Below are 24940 nucleotides of genomic sequence, written 5' to 3'. Positions count from 1 at the left end.
GAGCTATAACTGATTCAATAATATCATCTCTTACCTCCCACAACAGCCAGAAGTTTAAAAACACAAGATTTCTTTTGAAGAGAATCATCACGTAATCCTAAATACTAAAAAGAGATGGATGCATACACACTGATGTACCTCAGTCCTTCCTGCTAATAGAGATTTTACAACATTTTCTGCTCCATGATGAAGTAACACACTTTGTTTTTGCAGTTAGCCAAAGCTTCTTTGTAGAAGAGACAGCAGAAATGGCAGTGCTGGAGAATTTAACATAACAAGGTGCAGAGCTGGAAGAGCACAGCAGGCCAAGCAGCATTTGAAAAGCAGGAAGGCTGATGTTTCAGGCCTTGACCCTTCTTCAGAAATGGGAGAGGGGGAGGGCATTCTGAAATAAATAGGGAGCGAGGGGGAGGCGGATAGAAGATGGATAGAGGAGAAGATAGGTGGAGAGGAGACAGGCAAAGAGGCATGGATGGAGCCAGTAGAGGGAAGTTAGGGATGGGATATGGTCCAGGGAGGGCAGACAGGTCAAGGAGGTGGGATGAAGTTAGTAGATGGGAGTGGGGCTTAAGGTGGGAGGAGGGGAGAAGTGGGAGGAAGGACTGGTTAGGGAGGCAGGGACGAGCTGGGCTAGTTTTGGGATGCGGTGGGGGGAGGGGAGATTTTGAAGCTTGTGAAGTCCACATTGATACCATTGGGCTGCAGGGTTCCCAAGCAGAATATGAGTTGCTGTTCCTGCAACCTTCGCATTGTTGTGGCACTGCAGGAGGCCCCGGATGGACATGTCGTCTGAGGAATGGGACGGGTAGTTGAACAATTTCAACTCCCCGTCCCATTCCTCAGACGACATGACCATCCAGGGCCTCCTGCAGTGCCACAACGATGCTACCCGAAGGTTGCAGGAACAGCAACTCATATTCTGCTTGGGAACCCTGCAGCCCAATGGTATCAATGTGGACTTCACAAGTTTCAAAATCTCCCTTCCCCTCACCGCATCCCAAAGCCAGCCCTACTCATCCCCGCCTCCCTAAAGTGTCCTTCGTCCCACCTCTCCCCTCCTCCCACCCCAAGCCCGATCCACATCTCCTAACTACTAACCTTATCCCACTCCCTTGACAAGTCCGTCCTCCCTGGACTGACCTATCCCCTCCCTACATCCCCACCTACACTCCCCTCTACTGGCTCCATCCCTGCCTCTTTGACCTGTCTGTCTCCTCTCCACTTATCTTCTCCTCTATCCATCTTCTATCCACCTACCCCTCTCTCCCTATTCATTTCAGGATTCTCATCCCCTCCCCCATTTCTGAAGAAGGGTCTAGGCCTGAAACGTCAGCCTTCCTGCTTTTCTGATGCTGCTTGGCCTGCTGTGTTCATCCAGCTCTGCACCTTGTTATCTCAGCTTCTTTGTAGAATATCTGTTCACAAGCAGCCCCTGGAAGTTTAAACTACAAGTATATGAAGGACTGTAATACACCAACACGTATATACAATCTTTACAACATATTGCATAGTAAGTCTTTGCATTGAATAGAAATTGCAGAGTTAATATTTAAAGATCAATTTCACGTACACTGTCAAAATAATGTTACTTAATATTATCTGTTATTTGAAATAATCAGTGCAAGAAACTCAAATTCATCACAACTCCCTGCTGAACCTAATCACCTGAGTTTTAGCCTGAATGTCAGGATAATGATCATGGGTAGCATAATTACTAGTTGAACTTCTGGAAGGCATTGAAACCACCTGCAAGATCACTATTCAATTAAGAATAGCAGGCAGGACTTAAAATGCCAATGATATCCTTCACAGTGACTTACATAGATATTTAGAAGTGTGGTGCCTTGGAGGCTCTACTTCTGAAGAAAAAGATTGGGAAGGTCTGCACCCCTTAGTACCAAAAGTTTCCTGCAGGAACAGCCACTAATGTCTTCACCAAGATCACTATCAGTATCATATTAGCCTCAAAGACATCCCTTGTCACTGCAAGCCTCTTCCATCTGCTGATCCCAGACTTGTCACTTTATAGTGCTGACGGCCTACTAACAATATTTTGTTGTACACCGTCCTCTTCTATACTGCCATAGTACAGACAGTGTGTGTGATCTATCTGTTCTTTGCGAAAAGTCAATGAAAACACAGAGCTTCTCTCAATGGCCTCCTTAATTATTTGATTGACTTCCTGTGGTGCTTGCTGCTTGCTGACACAATTTCCACCCATCCCTGCAAAGGAAGAAGTCAGGATACTCACCTGGCAGTTTTTTACTCCTTTTTTTCCCTATACACCCATACACCGACCACCAACGGCCTGGGAAATTTCCCAGAAAATTAGGCAGTTATCATCAGCCAGCCAAGCAACTTCTCAAGTTTCCTTTATTGTCAAATGTCTGTTCCAAGGCTGAACTGTATTTAACTCAAATAGGCAGTTACAATAATTATAAACAATTAGCTTCCATAGAAAGTTCTCAGCGGGTCTCTAAGAATGCACATCTATGAATACTGAGAAATCACTCCTGTTGAGCAGGTTATCATCAAGTTCTAAAATGCCTTAATTTGTTTCATTTTATGGGGAGCGGGATACTGAGGAACAAGGCAACAAAATATTTAAAACCAAGACTGAAAACAATAACATACACACAGTTTAAAAATTTTGCACATTTGGTGTAGGTTTTTTTTGCTCTCAGGTTAGTTGAGGAATTTTTGGTGACGCATCAAAGTAACTCATGCACTGGGAAACTCAAGATTACAAAACAATTAATTTCTAGTACTCCCACCTGATAATCCAAATACATGAGATTTCTTTGAAGGTGATGAATAAGGATATCATTCTAACAGGCAGCAATAAAGAAGAACAAAGAATTTAAAATAAGAAAGAAGGACAAAGAACAGTAGACTATAAATATTTTAAAAAGAAGTGCAGGAATTTTAATGAAGCATTCACTGACACAACGTTGCATCAAGTAAAGGTATCAGTCAAGTTAAGAAACACCAATTCAGTTATAAATACAAAGACAAAGGCAAGTTTAAGCACTTGTTTGAGAAGTACATTGATCAGTCTTGAACATGAGAAATTTAAATCGGAAAAACTTGCATGGCTATGGGCAAAAGGAGACTGGAACAAATCACTAGTTCTTTCAAAAACACAATGCGCCAAATGGTTTCCCTCTATGCTCAAGGATTTCTATGTTTTGCGATGGCAAACTGGGCAATAAAAAATAAATCGTTCTGTCTCAAAAACGAGATGTATCCCTCTAAGATAGCTTTACAATCAAGCACTTTAAGTGCTCATAGTTTCAAACACAACATTGATAAGTTCAGCATTTTGGTTCTTATCTCCCATCCAAAACATAATACATATTTGTACCAGCAAGCAAATTCTCTTTTTACAAAAAAGAACAATGTTAACTGCACACAACCCTGGATGCATGGAAATCATCACCTAATGGTATATTGTAGGAAAATAATTTTTTATGAAGACTGATGAAATCAATATAGTATGGAACAGTTTTTCCATTAGATTCAACGATAGTTTAGAAATTCAATCTTACCCAGGAGTTGCATTAAAGGTCTACTGTACATGAATATTCCAAATTTAAAAAAAACAGTTGATGAGCACCAGCACACAAATCAGTAATGGATGAACAGACCATAAGACAATGGTGGGAGAATACAACAGATTATTTTACAGCTGACCTTGGGATTTGCGTCACTGAGGTTCAGCTGCATGAGTTGTGTTGCTGTGTGCTCCCGGATGCCGTTTACTTCCGCTTGCTGCCGCCTCAGCTTGATTAGCAGCAATGTCAACTCCTCTGGCTGCAGATATGCAGTTTAGGGAGCCAAAAAATGGGGAAAATACATTAATTTGTTAACTAAACAATTAGATTATCTTTGAGTGCACAGTTCTCAGGAAAGAGACACTGAACTAAATCTACAAGTGCTGCTAAATATGAACACGTGGCATCACCGTTGGGATGAAGACCATTACAGATTAAATTGTCAAATAACGGCTAATTTTTTTTGGCAGGTATCTGTAATGTGGTCAAAGCAGTATCCACACACAATTCATAATGAATTGTTTTTCATTTTATAATGTGCAGATACAAAGAAGCAAAGGATCAGATTGAAATGCATTAACAAGTTCTTTCAAAACAGAGAGATTCACAACTTCTGTGGACAGTGCAGAGCACGTTACATACAGCCCATTGAAAGCCATTAAACCATAATTCCTTTAGGGGAGTTTCATTCAAGATTTGACTACTCCAGATGCAGTTAAATTTTAATTGAAATGCATCTTGCACAGGTTCTTTCACATTATAACAATATGTGATGCTGTTGCATCGCTTTCTGAGTGCTTGACTGAAGGAGTCAAACATATCATGTTTACACTAATGTCACTGTCTGAGAAGTCCAGTGAAAGACACTAACTGATTATTTTCTTACCTCCAAACTCAAATTACTCTTATAATGAAAATTAAGTTGTCCTCAAAATGCTTTTCACATTTTGGGCCCAAATCATTAAGAGTTTAACTGGAATATTAACAAACTGTGGATGAAAGTGCATTTCATCCCCTCCACGAATCATCAATATTTAGCTAAAGATCTTAAAGGATCTCTTCCTGAAATTCCATTCTTTTACAGTCAGACGTTTAGCGAAAAAAAAATCAAAAGCAAAATAAACAGGTCCACTTATGCACTTACTATTTTTCAATTTTATTTTGAGTTGGAAGAAGTATGTCATGACTTTACAGCATCCCAAAATGTGATATAAGCAATGATATTCATTTTTTTGGAACAGTTGAAGGGAATAGTCTCTGCAGAAAATGGAAGGGCCAGTTAGTTATTGGATGCTTGGAATGATTCTTATATTAAGCAGCATTTGAAAAAAAAACTTAATGGAATTATTGTTTTCGGAGACTATCCTGTCAGGGGCATAGACAGACGATTCTGTGGTAGTGAGAGTAAATTTAGGATGGTTTGTTGCTTTCCCGGGGAGGCATGTTACAGAGATTGGGAAAGATAAGGCTCTGAAAAGAAGGTTAAGAATTTTTAAATTCTGATATAACTTGAGTGAGACATGAAGTAGCCCAATGGGTGAAAGTGACATGTTGTAAGTTAGAATACAAATTGCAAAAGTTTGGATGAGTTTAATGTAATGGACTGGAATAGTTACTCCTAAGGTAGAAAAGCAATTGCTGAGGTTTATATCAATTTATAAGCTAAGGCAGGGTAAATTACGATGGTTAAAATTGACACAATCTTAGTGATGATGTGACTGCAGTTGTTAACTCATCTCAAATCTGCAAACAGTCTGATTTGGCCTAAGGCATTACAAAAGATACAATGACTGGCTAGGATATGGATTTTTTTAGCCTGGAACCAAAGACAAAGATTTAGTCTTCTCAATATTTAACTTGAGGAAATTGCCGCTCATCCAGCGCAAAAGGTCAACTAAAAGTGTACAAATAGAGTGGAGATATTGATCGAGGTGCTGGTAAGGACAAACCGATGTGTTATCAGCATACATACAAACTTACATTGTGTTTCTGAATGTCTTTGCTGAATGGAAATATGCATATATGAAATAGGAGCCAGTCATTGATAGATCCTTAGGGGATGTAGATATAGGTGAGGAATGAGAACAGAAGCCATTGCAGATGAATCTTTTGGCTATGACTGGATAGATAAGAATGGAACAGACATTCCAGCTGAACAATGGAAAAGGAGAATGTTCCAGTCAGCCAGATAATGTGAACGTTAAGCGTCTTTTCCCTAGGGTTGGGGATTTCAAGACTCGAGGCCATATTTTTAAGGTGAAAGAAGAAAAATTTAAAAGGTACAAGAGGAGTAATCATTTTACACAGCAAGTGCTTTGTGCATGAAATGAACGAAAAGGTGAATGCAGGTACGGTTATAACATTTAAAAGACATTTAGACAAATACTTAAATAAGAAATGTTTGGAGGGATATGGTCCAAGTGCAGGAAGGTGGGACTAGTTTGGTTTGGAATTGTGGTTGGCGTGGACTGAAGGATCTGTTTCTATGCTGTACGACTCTATAACTAAGGCTGCATACCATGTTCACTGTTATTTATGGCAATGTTTCTTGATAATAAATTAAATAATACACAAGTTAAACATAAAAAATCTATGATTTAAAGTCTGTTGCAAAAACATTGTTATTTTATGTACTCATGCAGGTTTCAGCCAATGGTTTCATATTCCTCAGTGACAAAATGGCTTAGTGCAGCACTTCTCAATGCCATCCCACACAAAATCAGCACCTCCCAGCCTTTCGGTTCCAATACGTGCACAGTGATCGGCACGTCTCCCTCATGTAATGATACCATGGCTTTAAAAGGTGAATTTTGTCATGGTTTTTTTTAATAAAAAGAGGTTTAGTCAGAGGTAACGAGCAGTCTGTTCCAAGTCAATAAAGTAAACAGCTTGTGGCTTTGGAATCTTTTCTTTAACATTATAACAGTAGAAGCAGCCTTAAAGGGTGGGGTCAAGCTCCCACAGAATTAGGATTTTAGTTTAACTTTCAGTAGCTGTTGGGTTTGGAGATATATAGCAGCTTCTTCCTGCTGCCTCTGCCAACAGTTTGTTCATTGGGATGTTCCTATCGAGGAACAGCTAATCAGTGGTAGTTAATATATTTATTATCTTAGAACATAGAACATAGAACAGTACAGCACAGAACAGGCCCTTCAGCCCACAATGTTGTGCCGACCATTGATCCTCATGTATGCAATCTTGTTAAATATTTCAATAGAATTTGGCCAATTGAATTGTATCCAGAACTCAATGCCTCACACTTGCCTTTTAAAATAAAAAAAAAATTGGGGCCTAGGCTACCTTCTTAATAGATTTTGAGGGCATTTGATCTGGTCCATAATACTCACTACACACACACAGAAACCAGTCACTCTGTCACTACTACCTCGAACAGTGACTAGGGTTTAAATCCCAGGTTCCTAAATGACAAACACCCTACATAAGAAAGCTATTATATATGGTGAATGCCTCATTTCCCAGGATACTCTGGTGTGCAATTTATTCACATGTAAATATATAGATTCTGCACCCTACATTTAATCTCAGTTCTCATCACTCCCTTTTGAACAGATTTTTGTTTCTGACACATTGGAGTTAGAGTTAGATTGGCTAACTTGCGAGTAATCACAAACAAGTTTATTAGTACAGGTTACATGTTAGCTGAAATAGTAATGATTTTAGTTAATTTCTTGGCTTCACAGATAGCAACAAAGAGAGCTAAATGGTCACAGATGCTGCTCAAGAGGCAGAAACAGAACATTGAATATCATAATTACAGTGGTTAAGGCGATTCCGTTTATTTTGCCTGTCTAAGTATTACATTGGACTGAACTGCTCTTATCCAATTCCACCACAACCACACATTCACTCTCTCCCCACTGCCCCCACACCCCTCACAGCAGACAACTTTGTCTGAAGAAAATTGAAGAGGGTTTGAGATAGGATTTAAGATGAAGGACAGCAGTTATTCTGAACATCTTATTCTTGATTAGTTTGAAACTAACAACTGGAATTATTTAACTTTCTTTAACAAGTTATTTTAAATATGTATAGCAGGGCTTTCAAACGCAAGAATGAAACAAACAGGAATAGGGCCTGTGACAACAGGAATCATGCAATGCTGATATATTTAAAAAGCACAGAGGAGCCTTCAACAAAAGCAATTGAAGATGGGGTACCACAAATCCTTTGACTCGACTGTCTTTACACCCTAGTCTCGTTCCTCTCAGCATTTATCAGATATTTATCTATATTCTTCTTCAATATCAATGGTTGCTTGAAGTAATGTTGTATATAATGTAATCAGCCTTTGCTGTAAAACAGGCAGACTGACGCAGAAACACACAAATTTAAAGCAGCCACTCACTTTTCAGGCTAGCTGCTTCGCCTCCCAAATTTCCTGTACTCATTGACTGCACCATTTGCTTCTGTCTCCTAGTATAAATTGGCAGACAAGCATCCCAAGCCCAGCTAGACAGTTTAAAGTGTGCTTTGGGCTCACTGTTGGCCCTTTGTCTGAAGACAAGCATTCAATAAGTCCATGTCTGTTCTGCCAGAATCTCTTGCCTGCAGTCACCGTTGTTGCCTTGGAAGAGGAGGGAGATTATGATCTCAGAAACCATCTAGGTGACACCATTAGGGATCACAGTTTGGGAACCTTGGTATAGATACAAAAGTTTAGAAGCTGGAATCTGTCCATGAACACATATAGACCTAGTTATTAGATATGACAAATTATGGCAACTTAACTACTTGGTCAGAACAAAATTTGGACCTCTAAACAAACCATCAATATTCCTCAAGTTTTCTCCCATTTCCCTTATTAGGCTCCTGACAAAATCTACAAACAATGGTGTGTTAATTCATTCAGAGAATTCAAATTATCAAAACAGAAGCAAATACAGAAAGAATGTCTGAACTGTCAATTTCATGAAAACATTCCTCAGATGAAGAAATGTGAAAAATGTGCCCCATAATGAAACTCAAATGACTCACCGTTTTGCCTTGCAAGCTCTCGGATGGAATGGTTTGCACAGGTATACCAGCAGGCATTGACCTTCTGTTTGGTGGATAGATAAACTAAGGAGAGAAAAGAATGGAAACAATTCTGCATCACTGATGTTTCTTCCATCCTCCTAATATTTTTTCATTTATAATCTTTTGGAGTTCACTGACATCACCAAAGTTATTCTACAAATGATTTCTAAGCTGTGTATTAGAGTGGGACAAAAAAAATTCTCACTTCAATACATTGGATGAAGATTCCTCAGAGTCGAGCAAGGACTGGGCACATGATATTTGGCAATTCACATTTTTTTTTTAAAAATCAAGGACTGATAAAGATCATCCACTATAGCACTGTATTTTAATGAGTTATTCTGTGATTAGTGATTGTGAAGTACAACTCACATTTTGAAATGAGTGTCAACATTTCCCCAATAAAATTCAGCAGCCAGATTAATTCTGATTTACATAAAAGAATTTTCACTGGGCACAAAAAAAGATTATGTAACACAGATAACAAAGTGTGAAGCTGGATGAACACAGCAGGCCAAGCAGCATCTCAGGAGCACAAAAGCTGACGTTTCGGACCTAGACCCTTCATCAGAGAGGGGAATGGGGAGAGGGTTCTGGAATAAATAGGGAGAGAGGGGGAGGCACAACTATCCTGGTACAAAAATATACCATTGTATTTTAAAAACCCACAAACTTAAACCTTATAATTAGCTGACTCTAGCTTTTAAGAATAAGGGGCTCAGGTTGAATTGCAAAACCAAGAAAGGTGTTTTTACCCTGTTGACAGGTGTCCTGTGCCGCCGAGACTTCATGGAATCAATGGTCATATCTCCTCTTAAAACAGGTGACAATGCTTCTGATTTTGATTCAATGTTGTAAGACCTCAGGGGAGAGTATACATGGTAGGGGGCCAGTGAACTGTGAGAAGGTGATGGAGGAATTGAGCGTGACTGGTCAACAATATTCATCATGGTGACGGGAGTACTTAAAGTACCATGTCTGCTTAGTGTCCCATGCTTATGGTAGACCTGACGCTGTTGCCATTCATATAGCTGCCACATGGTATCATCCCGCATTGATTTCCGTTTTTCTTCTGAAGAGGGTGGTCGAAGGACTCTGTTGTACGCAGAAGGTGACGCCGAACAGATGCTATCGGGTCTTGTACGACTGTGATGTGGCATTGTTCTGTAACATGGCATGACCTGAGTCCGATAACTTGGAAGGTTCCTTGGTAATGTTTGATAACAGGTGATGCTGTAATTTAAAGAACATTATTTAGAAAATTTTACACTCATTAAATTAGAAACAGAAATCTATCAATTTCCTCAGGAAGAAAGTTTTTTTTCTCTCAATTCCTTCATGTGGCGTATTTGACACAGCATCATTTGTAAAATAGAAAATGAACAGAGTAAAGAATTAATTAGAAAGCTGTGGATTATCAGAAGTAATACTTTGGGAAAAAGAATGGAAAGAAAAAAAGAAAACTGAGCCCAAAAATAAATCAACAACAGTTCTGATGAAATAGCATCGGCCCAAAAAATTACTTCTTTTCCTCTCAACACGGATTTATCTGACCTGCTGAGCTCTTTCAGCTTTCACTATTCGTATTCTATTGTCTGCTGGGGTAGCACAACACACCAATCTCAAGAACAGATCAGTACCAAAGATTTGGGACACTTAAAGCCAAAAATAACAACTCTACTCCAACTTTGCGTTTACCTGGAACAAAGTGCATCTATAAATGATTCATAAACATTTCAATTTTTACTGAAAAGAAAGTTGACACATGGAGAAGCACTACATTTCAATTTATTTGTGTCAAAACGTCACAATCAGAAAAACTGATATAATAGAATGCACAGAAAGTATTTCTCATTGAGTTAAGGAGGAATGTGTCTCAGAAAGCTTAATGTTTTCAAACAAAGTAGATAGTAAAAACTGCCGATGCTCTAGTCAGAGATAACACAGTGTTAGAAATGAAGAAGGAAAAATTTCTGAAGAAGGGTCCTGGCCCGAAACGTCAACTTTCCTGCTCCTCTGATGCTGCCTGGTGTGCCGCATTCCTCCAGCTCCACACTGTGTCATCTCTGTTTTCAAATAAACCTGTTGGGCTATAACTCAGTATAATGCGATTTCTGTCATTGAATTAAGACCAACACATTTCAAAATGAAAACTACGTTGGAAGAATGTGCTGTGGGAAGCATCCTGTAACAAAGTGTGGATGATAGTCAAAAATAGCAATTAAAAATTCAAGGTATGACTTGTGCAATCAATTGTTTGGCTTTAATAACCATTAGTTTTGTATCCCAAATGATGTTTTAATACAAAACTCTGACATTATACATTTACTTTATGAAACATAGTTGATTGCAGAGGGAAAGTTCTTTCATCGCCAATCTGTGACATGAGATACAAAAATGATCTATCCTCTGTGCAGCCATTAAATGGGAAATCCCCTGTCTTGCTGGATCCATGACTTACCAAGCGTATCGAACTGTTGTTCACTCTATGGTGGAATTGGCAAAGATTTGGAATGAATTACATTAAGAGTAATTTTCTAGGTTGCTGCATGCTTTCAACTTCAGGCGACAGCAGTGTGTAAAACATTGTCTTCCAGCAGCCAAGTCATATTTTAACATACGCCAGTGTCCTTTGGAGGTCACGTGTCACTCTCTCATGAATGAAACTGAAATCTACAAGAAACTTTAGACAGTAGTCAACCTGAGACTTTCTTCAAGTCTCCTTCTCCTGCTTTGTCTTCACCAATTCTCAGTGGATCATGGCACACACCCAGATATATTAGCTATCAGTGACATCTAATGATGGAGCACGAATCATCCAAGGAACAGACAAATTACAACTTTTGAATGCATAGAGGATCACAGTAACAGAACAAATATAACTGGCAAACAATGACTCTCCAGAAGATGAAGTAGCTTTTACAGGCTATTGTTTCCATTACTTGGACTGTGCTGCAACAGACAGCTCAAATATATGGTGGCGCTACCGTGTACAATTAACAATTACATGTATTTTCTGTTCTATAGTCATCTTATTTGTTTGGAATCACCTGGAATTTTGCCAGAGGGCATTATTTGCCACAATGCTGAAGGAAGAATTAAGGATGTACAAACAAATAGATATTAACTGTATGAATTAATAGTGAACATTATGTACATTATGAAACAATGCCTATTTTTAGAATTTTGAGCAGATGCAGTGTATTTTATTCAGTGAATGCAACAAATTTTATCCCTTATTCAACTTATTTGAATGTGGTCATGGGATGTGGGTGTTGCTGATTACAGCAGCACTTATACCCTTCTCCTAATTGCCACTGACAGCTGCAGTTGGATGGGGGTGGGGTTGGGGTTGTAGGCACATCTATGCGCTATTAAGAAGGGAGCTCTAGAGTATTGATCCAATAGCAGTGCAGGAGCAACAATATAATTCAAAGTCAGGATTGCTCATGGCTTAGAAAAAAAACTTATAGTTGATGTTGTTTCCATGGATCCAAAGCCCTGGTCTTTCTCGGTGTTAAAATCATGAGTTTGGAAGGTGCTGTGATAGTCCCATGAATCCACTGGACTTTGGTGGAGCAGGGAATGAACGTTCAAGTTGTTGGGTGGTCCCAATCAAGCTGTTTGCTTTGATGTGGACACCACTGAGCTTTGTGAGCATTGGTGAAGCAGTTAAATGGAAAGTGTTCCATCATGATCCTGACCTGTGCCTTGTAGATATGGTCAGGCTTTTGCTGTCAGGAGATAAATCTATTTTCCTCAGAATTTCTGTTCTTTGGCTAGTATAATAGCCATCGTATTTAACTGATCCAGTTCAGTTATTGATTGATGGTAATGCCCAAATTGTTGATTTTAAGTGATTGCAATGCTATTGAATGTCAAGAGGAGAGGGTTACATTCTCTATTCTTGGAGACAGTTGTTGCCTGGTACTTACATGGCATGAATGTTACTTGCTACTTATCAGCCCATGTCTGGATGTTGGCACATTTTGTTGAATATGGGCACACATTGCTTCTACATCGGAAGATTTATCAAAAGTACTGACCATTGTGCAATAAACAGCAAACATCTTAACTTCTAGCCTTATGATGGAAGGAAACTCATTGATAAAGCAACTAAAGATGGTTGGACCTAGGATATTACCCTGAGGACTTCTTTCCATGATGTCCTATGGCTGAGATCACTGGCCAACAAGTGGCAGCAATCTTCCTTTGTGCTAGGGACAACTCAGGGTAGTGAAGGGATTTCTACTGATTCTTTTTAAATTTCAAGTCATCCAAAAATCTTGCTGCCCATGTTTTTAGGCCTTGTTCTGAGTTTAGTGTGTGTTTTTGGCACTGGGGTCCTTTATTATTTCTATCCTTCAGTGACCACTTCTGTTGTAAAAATTATTTTGTCTCATCCTAAACCAAACGAATTGTGTCTCAAGTGTTACAATTCTCTAAAAACATACAAAGGCTCTCCTCATCAATTTCAATGCCTAGATAGAGAAATTATTTCAGACAGGTCAGTTGCTGACAAACCTGTAATGGAAAATCTGGGAACAAAGTTCAAATATTGTTCCAATAGAACTAGGATATGCAACCTGTAAACATCCTTCACATTTTCAAAATACTGTAGTTTTCATAATACAGCTTTTCCTGAAAATGACTCTGAAAGTTAAGATGCATTTTATACATGGTACCACATCAAAATGGGTATTCTTGGAGATCACTGGGAATTCATTTTCGAAATAATCATAAATTATATGCATATATATTAGAAATATTACATTTCAATGGAATTTCTTTTAGATTTTATAGTCTACCTTAAATCTTCTAATTCTATAAATACCCTCATACAATATGAAGGAAACATGTTCCACTTGTGGCACATCTGATGTTATTTCTAAGTTACTTGCAGCTAATGCCCATCACTTACAAATGGCCTTCAATGCCTCTGGTAAAATTACAAGACCTTTGCTCCTGGAAAGAAATAAATTTGCTCCAATCCAAGCTTGGTCAGACAAAATATGACAAACACTTCACAAACGCATGCCAGATACTAAGCTTGACAGATCAGTAAATGCTGAAAACTCATTCTGTCCACTTCACTATCTCACATTTTACAAGTCCATTGGAATTAGTTGCTCAGTGAAATAGGATGTAGTGGAACTTTCAGCTTAATTGGATTTACTCACTGTTTCTGTCAATAAAGGGTCACTTTGACTGCAGTACTGGGTATGTCTAAATACATGATACATGATGAGGGGGCAATTTTGACTAATGACACTTGAAAATCAGAGCAAATATTCTATTCAGAAAATTATGACAATTGCACTGTGAGGTCAAATGGCATACACAAGTGTTTTCAAACGGCACTCTAGAATTGTCACATCTCTGAACAAAGGCAAAATAACCAGACAAACCTTTAAGAATGCTACTTCCTCGCTACACTTCATAATAACTGCAAGGACATGAAGGTCAACACGTCTCCAAGCTACACTTTTTTTAACAATACTCAAAATTTACTCAAGTATGCCATGTAAGCTAAGCAGAATTCAAATTGTAGAAAAGCCAAATGAAAACAGTACAGAAAATTTGAATACACAAGACACAGAATCACTGCTATGATTTTTGGTACAAACAACAAAACAAATTCATTAGGAAACTAATTACTATACAGCTCAAACAAGTCATAAATCAACAGTCACCAGCAAGTTATCTTCCAGCCTCCTGTGGGAAGCATCATAGCATGATGTACAATCAAAAGTTTCTCTATCATATCACATTTTAAGGGCACTTAGTGATGACAGATCCAAAAAAAGCAGATTCGATAATGTCACATTTCACTTGCAATCACTGTTGCTCAGTTATGACAGTTAATATCATGAACTGGAGCTGGATGAACTACGGATCATTCGGGAGCCAGAGGGGGTAACTGAGAGGAGTTAGACACTCCTAAGGCTCAGGACAAGAATAGATGGGTTTCAGTTAGGGGGAGGAAAGGGGACAGACAGACAGTGCAGAGATCCCCTGTGGGCATTACCCTCAGCAACAAGTATACCGTTTTGGATACTGCTTGGGGGGGGGGGGGGATGACCTACCAGAGGAAAGCCATAGTAGTCAGTTCTCTGGCACTGAGCCTGACACTGTGGCAAAGAAGGGAAGGGGGGCAGAATGGAAAAGTACTCGTGGGTAGGGGACTCGATAGTTAGGGAAAATGACAAGAGATTTTGTGGTCAGGATCGGGATTCCCGGAAGGTATGTTGCCTCCCTGGTGCCAGGGTCCGGGATGTCTCCAATCAGGTGTATAAGGTTCTAAAAGGGGAGGGCGAACAGCCAGAAATCGTGTTACATATTGGCACTAATGATATAGCCAGAAATAGGATAGAGGATATAAAAAGTGATTTCAGGGAGTTAGGATGGAAGCCGCAGAGCAGGACGAACAGAGTAGTGTTCTCTGGTTTACTACCGGTGCCACGAGATAGCGAGGCGAGGAACAGGGAGCGGGTGCAGCTTAACACGTGGCTACGCAGCTGGTGTAGGAGGGAGGGCTTCAGATATGTAGATAATTGGGATGCCTTCTGGGGAAGGTGGGACCTGTACAAGAAGGACAGGTTGCATCTGAACTGGAAGGGGACCAATGTCCTGGGTGGAAGGTTTGCTCGAGTAGTTTGAGAGGGTTTAAACTAGTATGGCAGGGGGGTGGGAACCTGAGCTGTATACCGGAGGTGAAAGTTGATGCAGGTGAGGCAGTAGCAAGAGGTAGACCAGCTAGTGGGAAGGAACCAAGGGATCGGTTAAAGTGTGTTTGCTTTAATGCAAGGAGTATCAGGAATAAAAGTGATGAACTTAGAGCATGGATCAGTACCTGGTGCTACGATGTTGTGGCCATAACAGAGACATGGGTTTCTCATGGGCAGGAATGGTTGCTGGATGTTCCAGGGTTTAGGACATTTAAAAAGAATAGGGAGGGGGGGAAAAAAGAGGAGGGAGTGTAGCACTACTAATTAGAGAGGGTATCACAGCTACAGAAGCTTCCATTGTCGAGGAAGATCTGCCTACTGAGTCAGTATGGGTGGAAATTAGGAACAGCAAGGGAGTAGTCACCTCGTTAGGGGTTTACTACAGGCCCCCCAATAGCAGCAGGGAGACTGAAGAAAGCATAGGTCGACAGATTTTGGAAAAGTGTGGACGTAGTAGGGTTGTTGTAATGGGTGACTTTAATTTTCCTAATATTGATTGGAACCTCCTTTGAGCAGAAGATTTGAATGGAGCTGTTTCTGTAAGGTGTGTTCAGGAGGGTTTCCTAACGCAGTACGTTGACAGGCCGACGAGGGGAGAGGCCATTCTAGACTTGGTGCTCAGAAACGAGCCGGGGCAGGTATCAGATCTTGTGGTGGGAGAACATTTTGGTGATAGTGACCATAACTGCCTCACATTCTACATAGCTATGGAGAGGGAGAGGATTAGGCAAAATGGGAGGATATTTAATTGGGGAAGAGGAAACTATGACGTGATTAGACATGAGTTAGGAAGCATAGACTGGGAGCAATTGTTCCATGGTAAGGGAACTATAGACATGTGGAGACTGTTTAAGGAACAGTTGTTGCGAGTGATGAGTAAATATGTCCCTCTGAGACAGGCAAGAAGGGGTAAGATAAAGGAACCTTGGATGACGAGAGCGGTGGAGCTTCTTGTGAAAAGGAAGAAGGTAGCTTACATAAGGTGGAGGAAGCTAGGGTCAAGTTCAGCTAGAGAGGATTACACGCAGGCAAGGAAGGAGCTCAAAAATGGTCTGAGGAGAGCCAGGAGGGGGCACGAGAAAGGCTTGGCAGAACGAATTAGGGAAAACACAAAGGCATTTTACGCTTATGTGAGGAATAAGAGAACGGTCAAAGAAAGAGTAGAGCCGATCAGGGATAGCATAGGGAACTTGTGTGTGGAGTCTGAGGAGGTAGGGGAAGCCCTAAATGAGTTTTTTGCTTCTGTCTTTACGAAAGAAACGAACTTTGTAGTGAATGAAACCTTTGAAGAGCAGGTGTGCATGCTGGAATTGATAGAGATAGAGGAAGCTGATGTGCTGAAAATTTTGTCAAACATTAAGATTGACAAGTCGCCAGGCCTGGACCAGATTTGTCCTCGACTGCTTTGGGAAGCGAGAAATGCAATTGCTTCGCCACTTGCGAAGATCTTTGCATCCTCGCTCTCCACTGGAGTCGTACCTGAGGACTGGAGAGAGGCAAATGTAATTCCTCTCTTCAAGAAAGGAAATAGGGAAATCCCCGGCAATTACAGACCAGTAAGTCTCACGTCTGTCGTCTGCAAGGTGTTAGAAAGGATTCTGAGGGATAGGATTTATGACCATCTGGAAGAGCATGGCTTGATCAAATACAGTCAACACAGCTTTGTGAGGGGTAGGTCATGCCTCACAAACCTTATCGAGATTTTTGAGGATGTGACTAGAAAAGTTGTTGAGGGTCGAGCTGTGGATGTGGTGTATATGGACTTCAGTAAGGCATTTGATAAGGTTCCCCATGGTAGGCTTATTCAGAAGGTCAGGAGGAATGGGATACAGGGGAACTTAGCTGCCTGGATACAGAATTGGCTGGCCAACAGAAGACAGCGAGTGGTAGTAGAAGGAAAATATTCTGCCTGGAAGTCAGTGGTGAGTGGGGTTCCACAGGGCTCTGTCCTTGGGCCTCTACTGTTTGTAATTTTTATTAATGACTTGGATGAGGGGATTGAAGGATGGGTCAGCAAGTTTGCAGACAACACAAAGGTTGGAGGTGTCGTTGACAGTATAGAGGGCTGTTGTAGGCTGCAGCGGGACATTGACAGGATGCAGAGATGGGCCGAGAGGTGGCAGATGGAGTTCAACCCGGATAAATGCGAGGTGATGCATTTTGGAAGGTCGAATTTGAAAGCCGAGTACAGGATTAAGGATAGGATTCTTGGCAGTCTGGAGGAACGGAGGGATCTTGGTGTGCAGATACATAGATCCCTTAAAATAGCCACCCAAGTGGACAGGGTTGTTAATGAAAGCCAAAACACCATATGCTTTCTTAACAGGGGGATTGAGTTTAAGAGTCACGAGATCTTGTTGCAGCTCTATAAAACTTTGGTTAGACCGCACTTGGAATACTGCGTCCAGTTCTGGTCGCCCTATTATAGGAAAGCTGTGGATGCTTTGGAGAGGGTTCAGAGGAGGTTTACCAGGATGCCGCCTGGACTGGAGGGCTTATCTTATGAAGAGAGGTTGACTGAGCTCGGTCTCTTTTCATTGGAGAAAAGGCGGAGGAGAGGGAACCTAATTGAGGTATACAAGATAATGAGAGGCATAGATAGAGTTGATAGCCAGAGACTATTTCCCAGGGCAGAAATGGCTAGCATGAGGGGTCATAGTTTTAAGCTGGTTGGAAGAAAGTATAGAGGGGATGTCAGAGGCGGGTTCTTTACACAGAGTTGTGAGAGCATGGAATGCGTTGCCAGCAGCAGTTGTGGAAGCAAGGTCATTGGGGTCATTTAAGAGACTGCTGGACATGCATATGGTCACAGAAATTTGAGGGTGCATACATGAGGATCAATGGTCGGCACAACATTGTGGGCTGAAGGGCCTGTTCTGTGCTGTACTGTTCTATGTTCTACGAACTGTGAATGAAGTTGATATAGATATGTCCCCTATCTATGTTAAACAAATAAGCTTTTATTCAATGTAAATCCTATTTTTGCAACCACGGAATGGAAATGATCATGAAATGTGTAATTTAATTGATGAATATTATTGCGCATTTATAAGAGGAAAACCTGACAGGGTTGCAGAATCATGTATCTATTTACCATGTACTCTTAATAATAAGCTTTGAATTACACTTACAAGTATTACAAAGAATTATGTAAAAGAAGGCTCCATACCTTCTAGGTTCTTCCTCTTGGCCCTTTACTTTTTGAGTTCTCACCCACTGCTCCAACTGTACCATTGAATTAGTCCTTTGAAGGCCTCTTCCACTTTCATTTAAGCTAACCAGTCTTTCTCTTCCAGTGTCTACATTTTCTACAGGAGTACTGACTGGACAAATTGAAATTTGTTCATTGGAAGCACTTGTATGGAGAGATTTGTACTCTTGAGATTGAACGCTGTTGGTACCTGGCATGACATTGCCACTCTCTGATTTTGCAGGTTGTGATTTTATACTATTGATTTTAGTCAAAGGCTTACGCTGGTCCAGCCCTTCGGTCTCAAAACAATATTTATCGGCATGAGTGATGTTCGGATTGTCTTTTTGTTGAACACCCAGATTGGGGTCCATATTCTTCTGATTGTTCTGAAGTTCAGGATTGACTAGCATTTTGTGGTTTGGAACATGGTTGACATCTTTAGGAGGTACAATTTCAGATGCTAGCTTTTCAGTCCTGTGGGTGAGAGACAGTGTTAAAAGTAGGTTTGTCATATATCATGCAACATTGTTCCACAACCTCTGATCTGAAACAAGTCAGATTTTTTTTTGACTTTGTCTTGAAGCACACAACTTCTGGCCTCAGCAGCACATCTTTCCTCATTTAAACATTACAGTGAAACTGATTAATGCAGTAGTGAAATTACAGACAAACTAGCATATTCCATGAGTAACTGGTCTTGAGCTAGAAATGTGTTATGCATTTTTAAGAATTTCTAACATTTGTTATGTTGCTTGTCTAACTGAACTTACACCACCTTGAAACTGTAAAATAGAACAAATTTCAGCTGCAATACAGGACATTAAATCAATACACAGAGGGGAATCGTAGGAAAATACAATAGTAAGTGGTTATGAAGTAAATTTCATGATAAAGAAAAAAGGAATCATTTATGTTGTTTCAGCCAAATCAAATCCTTCTCTGCACTCATCTCCCGAAAAAGTACAGATGCAGGAAGGCAACAACTCTTTATCAACACAAATTGAAATTGCTGGAAAAGAAACCCTGTAGGATTGGCAGCATTTGTGGAGAGAAATCAAAGTTAACATTTTGGATCCAGTGACCCTTCTTCAGAACAAATGGAAGCTAGGAAACGGTTGGTATTTATGCAGAGTATGGGGTGAAGGGAGGGGGGAGAAGTAAATAATAGATGGAGATGGAGAGAAAAACAGATGGACAGACAAGGGAGTGGATAAAGGTCTGGTTGGGAGAATTAATAGCTTCTAATGGGAACTATTAGAGGTTGACAATGGATTGAGTGTGGTAGCAGCCCATGTGATAACAAGGCCTGCAGAAAATGAAGTGTTGTTTTTCCAGCTTGCATCGTGCTTCACTGGAACACTGCAGCAAACCTGAGTTGTTGGCTAGGGGCATGGTGATGTTGAAATGGCAGGCAACTGGAAGCTCAGGTTCACTTTTGCAAACAGAAAGCAGATATTCTGCAAAGAGCTTCCGTTTCCCCAACATAGGGGAGACCACATTGTAAGCAGTGAATGCAGTAAACCCACTTGTGTGAAGTGCAGGTGAATTGCTTGTTCCTGGAAGGTGCGTCAGGAACTTTGGATACTGAGAAGCGAGGAAGTAAATGGACAGGTGTTACATCTTCTGGGATTGCAGAGGAAGGTATTGTGGAGGGGTGTCGCGAATGAAGAAGGTGTAGACTGGGGGTCTCGGAGGGAATGGTCCCTGTTGAGGACTGGCAGTAAAGGGAGGGGAAATGTGCGGCTGGAGGTGGCATCTTGCCAGAGGAGACTGAAATGCCTGCCAATGATCCTGTGGATGTGGATGTTGGTGGTACGCCAGGTGACGACAAGAGGAATACTATCACAGTTGTAGGAGGGAAGAGAGGAAATGAGGGCTGAAGTGCAGGAGATGGACACAGGGCCCCCAGTTGGATCCAAGTCAACTCCTGCACTTCAGCCCACACACCCCTTCTTCCCTCCCACAACAGCCCCTTGTCCTCACCTACATCCCACCAACATTCACATCCACAGGGTCATTAGCTGCTATTTCCTGAACCTCCACTGAGATGCCACCACCACACATATTTCCGTCCCCTTTTTGTCAGCATTCCTCAGGAACTGTTCCCTCTGGGAGACGCTAGTTCAGGATTCCTTCACTCCCAATACACTCCCACAGCCCCACAGCATTTTACCCTGTAATCACAGAAGGTGTAGCATTTCCCCTTTCACCTGCTCTCTCCTCACCATCCAAGGTCCCAAACACACCTTCCAGGTGAAACAGCACCCAATTGGGAAACCCACTGGGTGACCACTTTGCAAAACACCTATGTTCTGTGTGAAAAAATGACACTGAGCTTATTGTTGCCTGCCATTTCAAAACACTGTCTTGTTCCCTGGCCAAAATCTCTGTTACAGGCTTGCTGCAGTGCTTAAGTGAAGCTTAATGCAAACTGGAAGAACAGCACCTCATTTTCTGCTTGGGAATTCTACCGCCTGCTGGCTGAGTTCAACAATTTTAGGGCTTGAACACCTTTCCCATGTCTTTACTCCAACTTCCTCACACCAGGCCTTGTCATCACATGGGCTGCTACCACAAACAATCCATTGTCAGCACTAGTAGTCCCCATATGCAACTATTTAACCTTCCAGGCTGGCCTTTATCCAATCCTTTGCCTGTCCAACAGTTTTTCTGTCGCTTTGGGTGCTATCTCTCGTTATCGTTATCTCCTCTCCCCTCAACCAACTCCATACGCTGCACAGATACCAACGTTTTCCTACCTTCTATCAGTTCAGAAGGAGGGTCACTGGATCCAAAAGCTTAACTCTATTTCCTCTCCACAGATGCTGCCAGACTAGCTGAGCTTTATCTAGCAATTTCTGTTTTTGTTTCTGATTTCCAGCATCTGCAATTCTTTTAGTTTTTTTGTTTAGTGTTTACCAATTCTTTAGGTCTAGGGCATTAAATGAAATTACAAAATATACATTTTTGAACTTCAATAAAAAATAAGCTTTCAAAGGCACACATCTGTTCCCAATTACACTAAGCACATACCTATAAATTACTGCTGAATTAATTATCTATAGAGCCAAATCATAGTTTGCTGAGCACTGAAGGGAGTTAACGGGAGAAATTGCTTTCAAAAGTTAGCTGATGAAATGCAATGGAAGACTACACTGATTGGCATTTTAATCATCCTGTAACTTGTGCCCTGCTCTCAGTAGTTTACTTCGGTTTTAGGTTCTCTAATTACCCAAGTGTTAAGTTATGGGGGTAATGAGTCAGTCATAAGAAGCTATAATCACACACAGATTTGGCTAGAGAAAGGCCAAAATTAATAAAGTTTTGCTGAAATAGAAAAACAAGCAATATCCTACTGTCTGAATGGTGTATTCAAAGAATGTTACAAGGATGACTGTGTAAATCAGAAATCATGACTTCCTACATGATAAATGTGAATCTGTCCTCTGCATGAAAGAATCTCTAAAGTTGACCTGTCAGTTATTTTGATTGCAGATCACATTCCCAAAATGTTAATAGATAAAGCAACTCAATGACATTTTTATTTGCTTTTATGGAAAAGGCAAGACAATTTAATGGTGGTGGTTGATCTACATCTGTCAGTCTAGTAAGCAGAATAAGTTTGTTGGATATCCAGTCCAAAAAAACGTAACTAAGGCAGCAGCAATTTGTTTTAACATGGCTCCAAGAATATTCAAACGTGGAACCTTTGAAGTAAAGTTTCATAGGATGGACAATAATCCTTTGCTACAAGACTGACTTCTCAAGAGAACTAGGAAAAACTGGGTTCTTACCAGAGACAGATACATCTGTAAAAGTCAAATGTTAAATCTTACACATTAGCAGAATTGTTGTTTTAGTCTCATCATCTTTTCAAATTACAACCTCAATTTGATCTAAGAACCCAAAAGTGACTCTGTGCTAATGTCAGTCGCATTCATTGATCCCACATTTTAGGTCACACTACTAGCAATTTGAGTTGCCCCTTTATAAACATGTTATTGAGTATAATGTTATCTAAAATAGATAGCAGCGTCCAGCAACTCTAACTTCAAATAGGCTGATCAGACAATCAGATTTAAAAATTCTGACAGACAGCAAACCTAGAAAGGAAAAGCATGGATCATAATAATTCACTTTACAATTATTTTACAGAAAAAATGTAGGTCGGGACATACACACAGAATTGGGACAATGCAAGAATATAAAACAAACAAGGATTAAATTACTTTTTGAGCGAGACCCCTAATTTTAGAATTCTACTTTTTAAGACATGGGGAGTCTATTCAACGTCAATTATGATTTACTACATTCTTAAAAACAAAGTTGCATCTCATTCAAGAAGGGTTAATATTTTCAATATTTTTACACCAAGAATAGTGCAAATAAAACTGAATTTTATGCCAATTCATTGGTTGCATCTGGGAGGAATGCAAAATGCACTCTGCAGACTTTCATGCTTAGGCATGCACGTGCAGAAGTCAGGGCTTGGGTCAGGTTTACACAGTAATGACAATATGCTTAAAAGATTCTGCCAATATTACAAGCACATATTTCTGAAAGTGGTTATATGGTTTTGGAAATATGCAATTTAATTCATAATTTTTTTTTGTTGATGGGGGAAGGGAATGGTCAGAGAGAAATTCAAAGTCAAAAGTACCTTTTCACAGGTTCTGTTTGAACAAGAGCAGCTTCTATCATAGCCTTCATCCAGGAGTCCATTTCCTTGGCTGTTTCAGTATAGAAATAATAGGTCCGCATATTTGGATGAGAAGCCTGACCAGAAATTACAGCGATTACTAAGTTAAATGATGCCTGTCAAAAAAAAAAGTCAAATTAATGTACAGTTAGGATAAAATCACTATTACCTGAAACAAATCCAAGTAGTAATCATACATTTCCAACTCTACTGAACACATACCAGCATAATTACAATAATTTTTACTTTAAGTCAAGCAACATAGTAGAAATGGTCATTCTATGCTATGTTAAATTCAGTTGCTGAGGTTTCAAAGAAATCTTCACAAATTCTTCATACCTTCCTCTCTTAGTTACTCATTCCACTGCATGATTATATTGTATTATACTTCTTTGGTTTCTATCTTTGTCTGATTCATTTGCACTCTTTCTCCATCAGAGTTCCTGCATTTCTGTATTACACAAAGCCTTTGAATGCTACTCACACCAATTGCTACCAACGTACTCGGGTCTTTCTGCCTTACATTGGTTGGCCCTGTTCTGAATTGCTTAACATAAGATGCATCTTTTATCAGTTATTCTAATATACAAACTTAAAACAAAATTAAACAAAGTGTATCATCATCTTGGTTTGAAATAAAACATACTGAACTTGAAACATTAACTCATGTTTTCCTTTCCACAGATGCTGCGAGGCTTGCTGATTTTCTCAAGCAAGTTTTATTTTAGATTTCCAACATCCATGGTATTTTGTTTTTATTTAGGACAGTTGGGATGTTAGAAACAAGTTATCACACCTGAAATTCTTTTCTTTAATATGAGAAGTTGCTTATTTGGCTTACAAACATTTTTCTATTTTTTGACTACAACTTGCACTAAGATGAAACTTGCCTTGCCTTCCTAGACACAAAGTTTTAGGTGCAATGATAATGAACAGATACACCTGGAAGGGGTGTGACATTCGTTCATCAAGTGACTCAATGCTTATGTTTCTTTCATTGTCTAATTGTACTCGATTGTTTACCAGCCTTTTGATTCGGGATGTACTCAACAGGTTTTTCACCAAAACAGTTCTGACCACATCTAGGGCAATGCAAGAATTTTCAGGTGGAAGAAAAGACGTTCATCTCAGAAACACTCAGATCAGGAGATCTGAGAAAAATTCAATGGTCACCTGCTTTCATCAGTAAAAGGTATCTAAATTTTTAAAGGCTGGTTAAATCTTTATCGCTTTCGAAGTATTCATACCCAGACTTTACATTTCTGTTTCCTTTTGTAGCATACCAATTCTCTAAATAAATTTGAATTGAATATTTAATCTGAAGAATAATTGTCTGATAGCATGGTGTTTTTATGCCTGCCACTGAAGAGTGTACAGTGTGTATCCCCCGCAAATCCTAGTTTGAATGCTGTCACCAAAATGGACATGCCAGTTCCCCTTCAAGTACAAGTGCACATCTGCAATCAGAGAAGGTAATCGACTGTATATGAAACTGTGATTTTTTGAGAAAAATATAGTTGAGAGAGAGCAGAATTACAATATTGATTACTATGAGTTTTTTTTGTTAGATGTTTCCTTTTTTTTAAAAATAGATGTTGGATTATGATAATTTTCTTTTTAAGAGACGTGTGTCAATTAGCATATTTTGGACACCATCAATTTAAGCCACATGCAAAACCTAGGCAACTGTAATTTAAGTGTTGAGCATCAGGGCTCTTATCATTCAGTG

At 40.0% G+C, this 24940-nt stretch overlaps 1 protein-coding gene across 17 annotated transcripts in view; it reads right to left on the bottom strand.

Annotated features, from left to right (window-relative positions):
• plekha5 (pleckstrin homology domain containing, family A member 5) overlaps positions 1-24940 on the bottom strand; it is a 259844-nt gene that overhangs the window by 43305 nt on the left and 191599 nt on the right. For 11 of the 17 annotated variants that reach the window (XM_059654679.1, XM_059654681.1, XM_059654680.1 and 8 more), the window contains 6 exons: positions 23173-23288; positions 18489-18986; positions 9347-9824; positions 8550-8633; positions 3694-3813; positions 2775-2828 (listed from right to left, as the gene is read on the bottom strand). In XM_059654679.1, the coding sequence (XP_059510662.1) occupies positions 2775-2828; positions 3694-3813; positions 8550-8633; positions 9347-9824; positions 18489-18986; positions 23173-23288 (1350 nt within the window). Of the gene's footprint in view, positions 1-2774; positions 2829-3693; positions 3814-8549; positions 8634-9346; positions 9825-18488; positions 18987-23172; positions 23328-24940 lie in introns of all 17 variants that reach the window. The other 6 variants (XM_059654685.1, XM_059654687.1, XM_059654695.1 and 3 more) reach the window with 3 other exon arrangements.

This window comes from Stegostoma tigrinum, chromosome 25 (assembly GCF_030684315.1).
Source record: "Stegostoma tigrinum isolate sSteTig4 chromosome 25, sSteTig4.hap1, whole genome shotgun sequence".
NCBI lineage: Eukaryota > Metazoa > Chordata > Chondrichthyes > Orectolobiformes > Stegostomatidae > Stegostoma > Stegostoma tigrinum.
The sequence above is the reverse complement of the archived record's forward strand: the minus strand, read 5'-3'. Positions and strand labels throughout refer to the sequence as shown.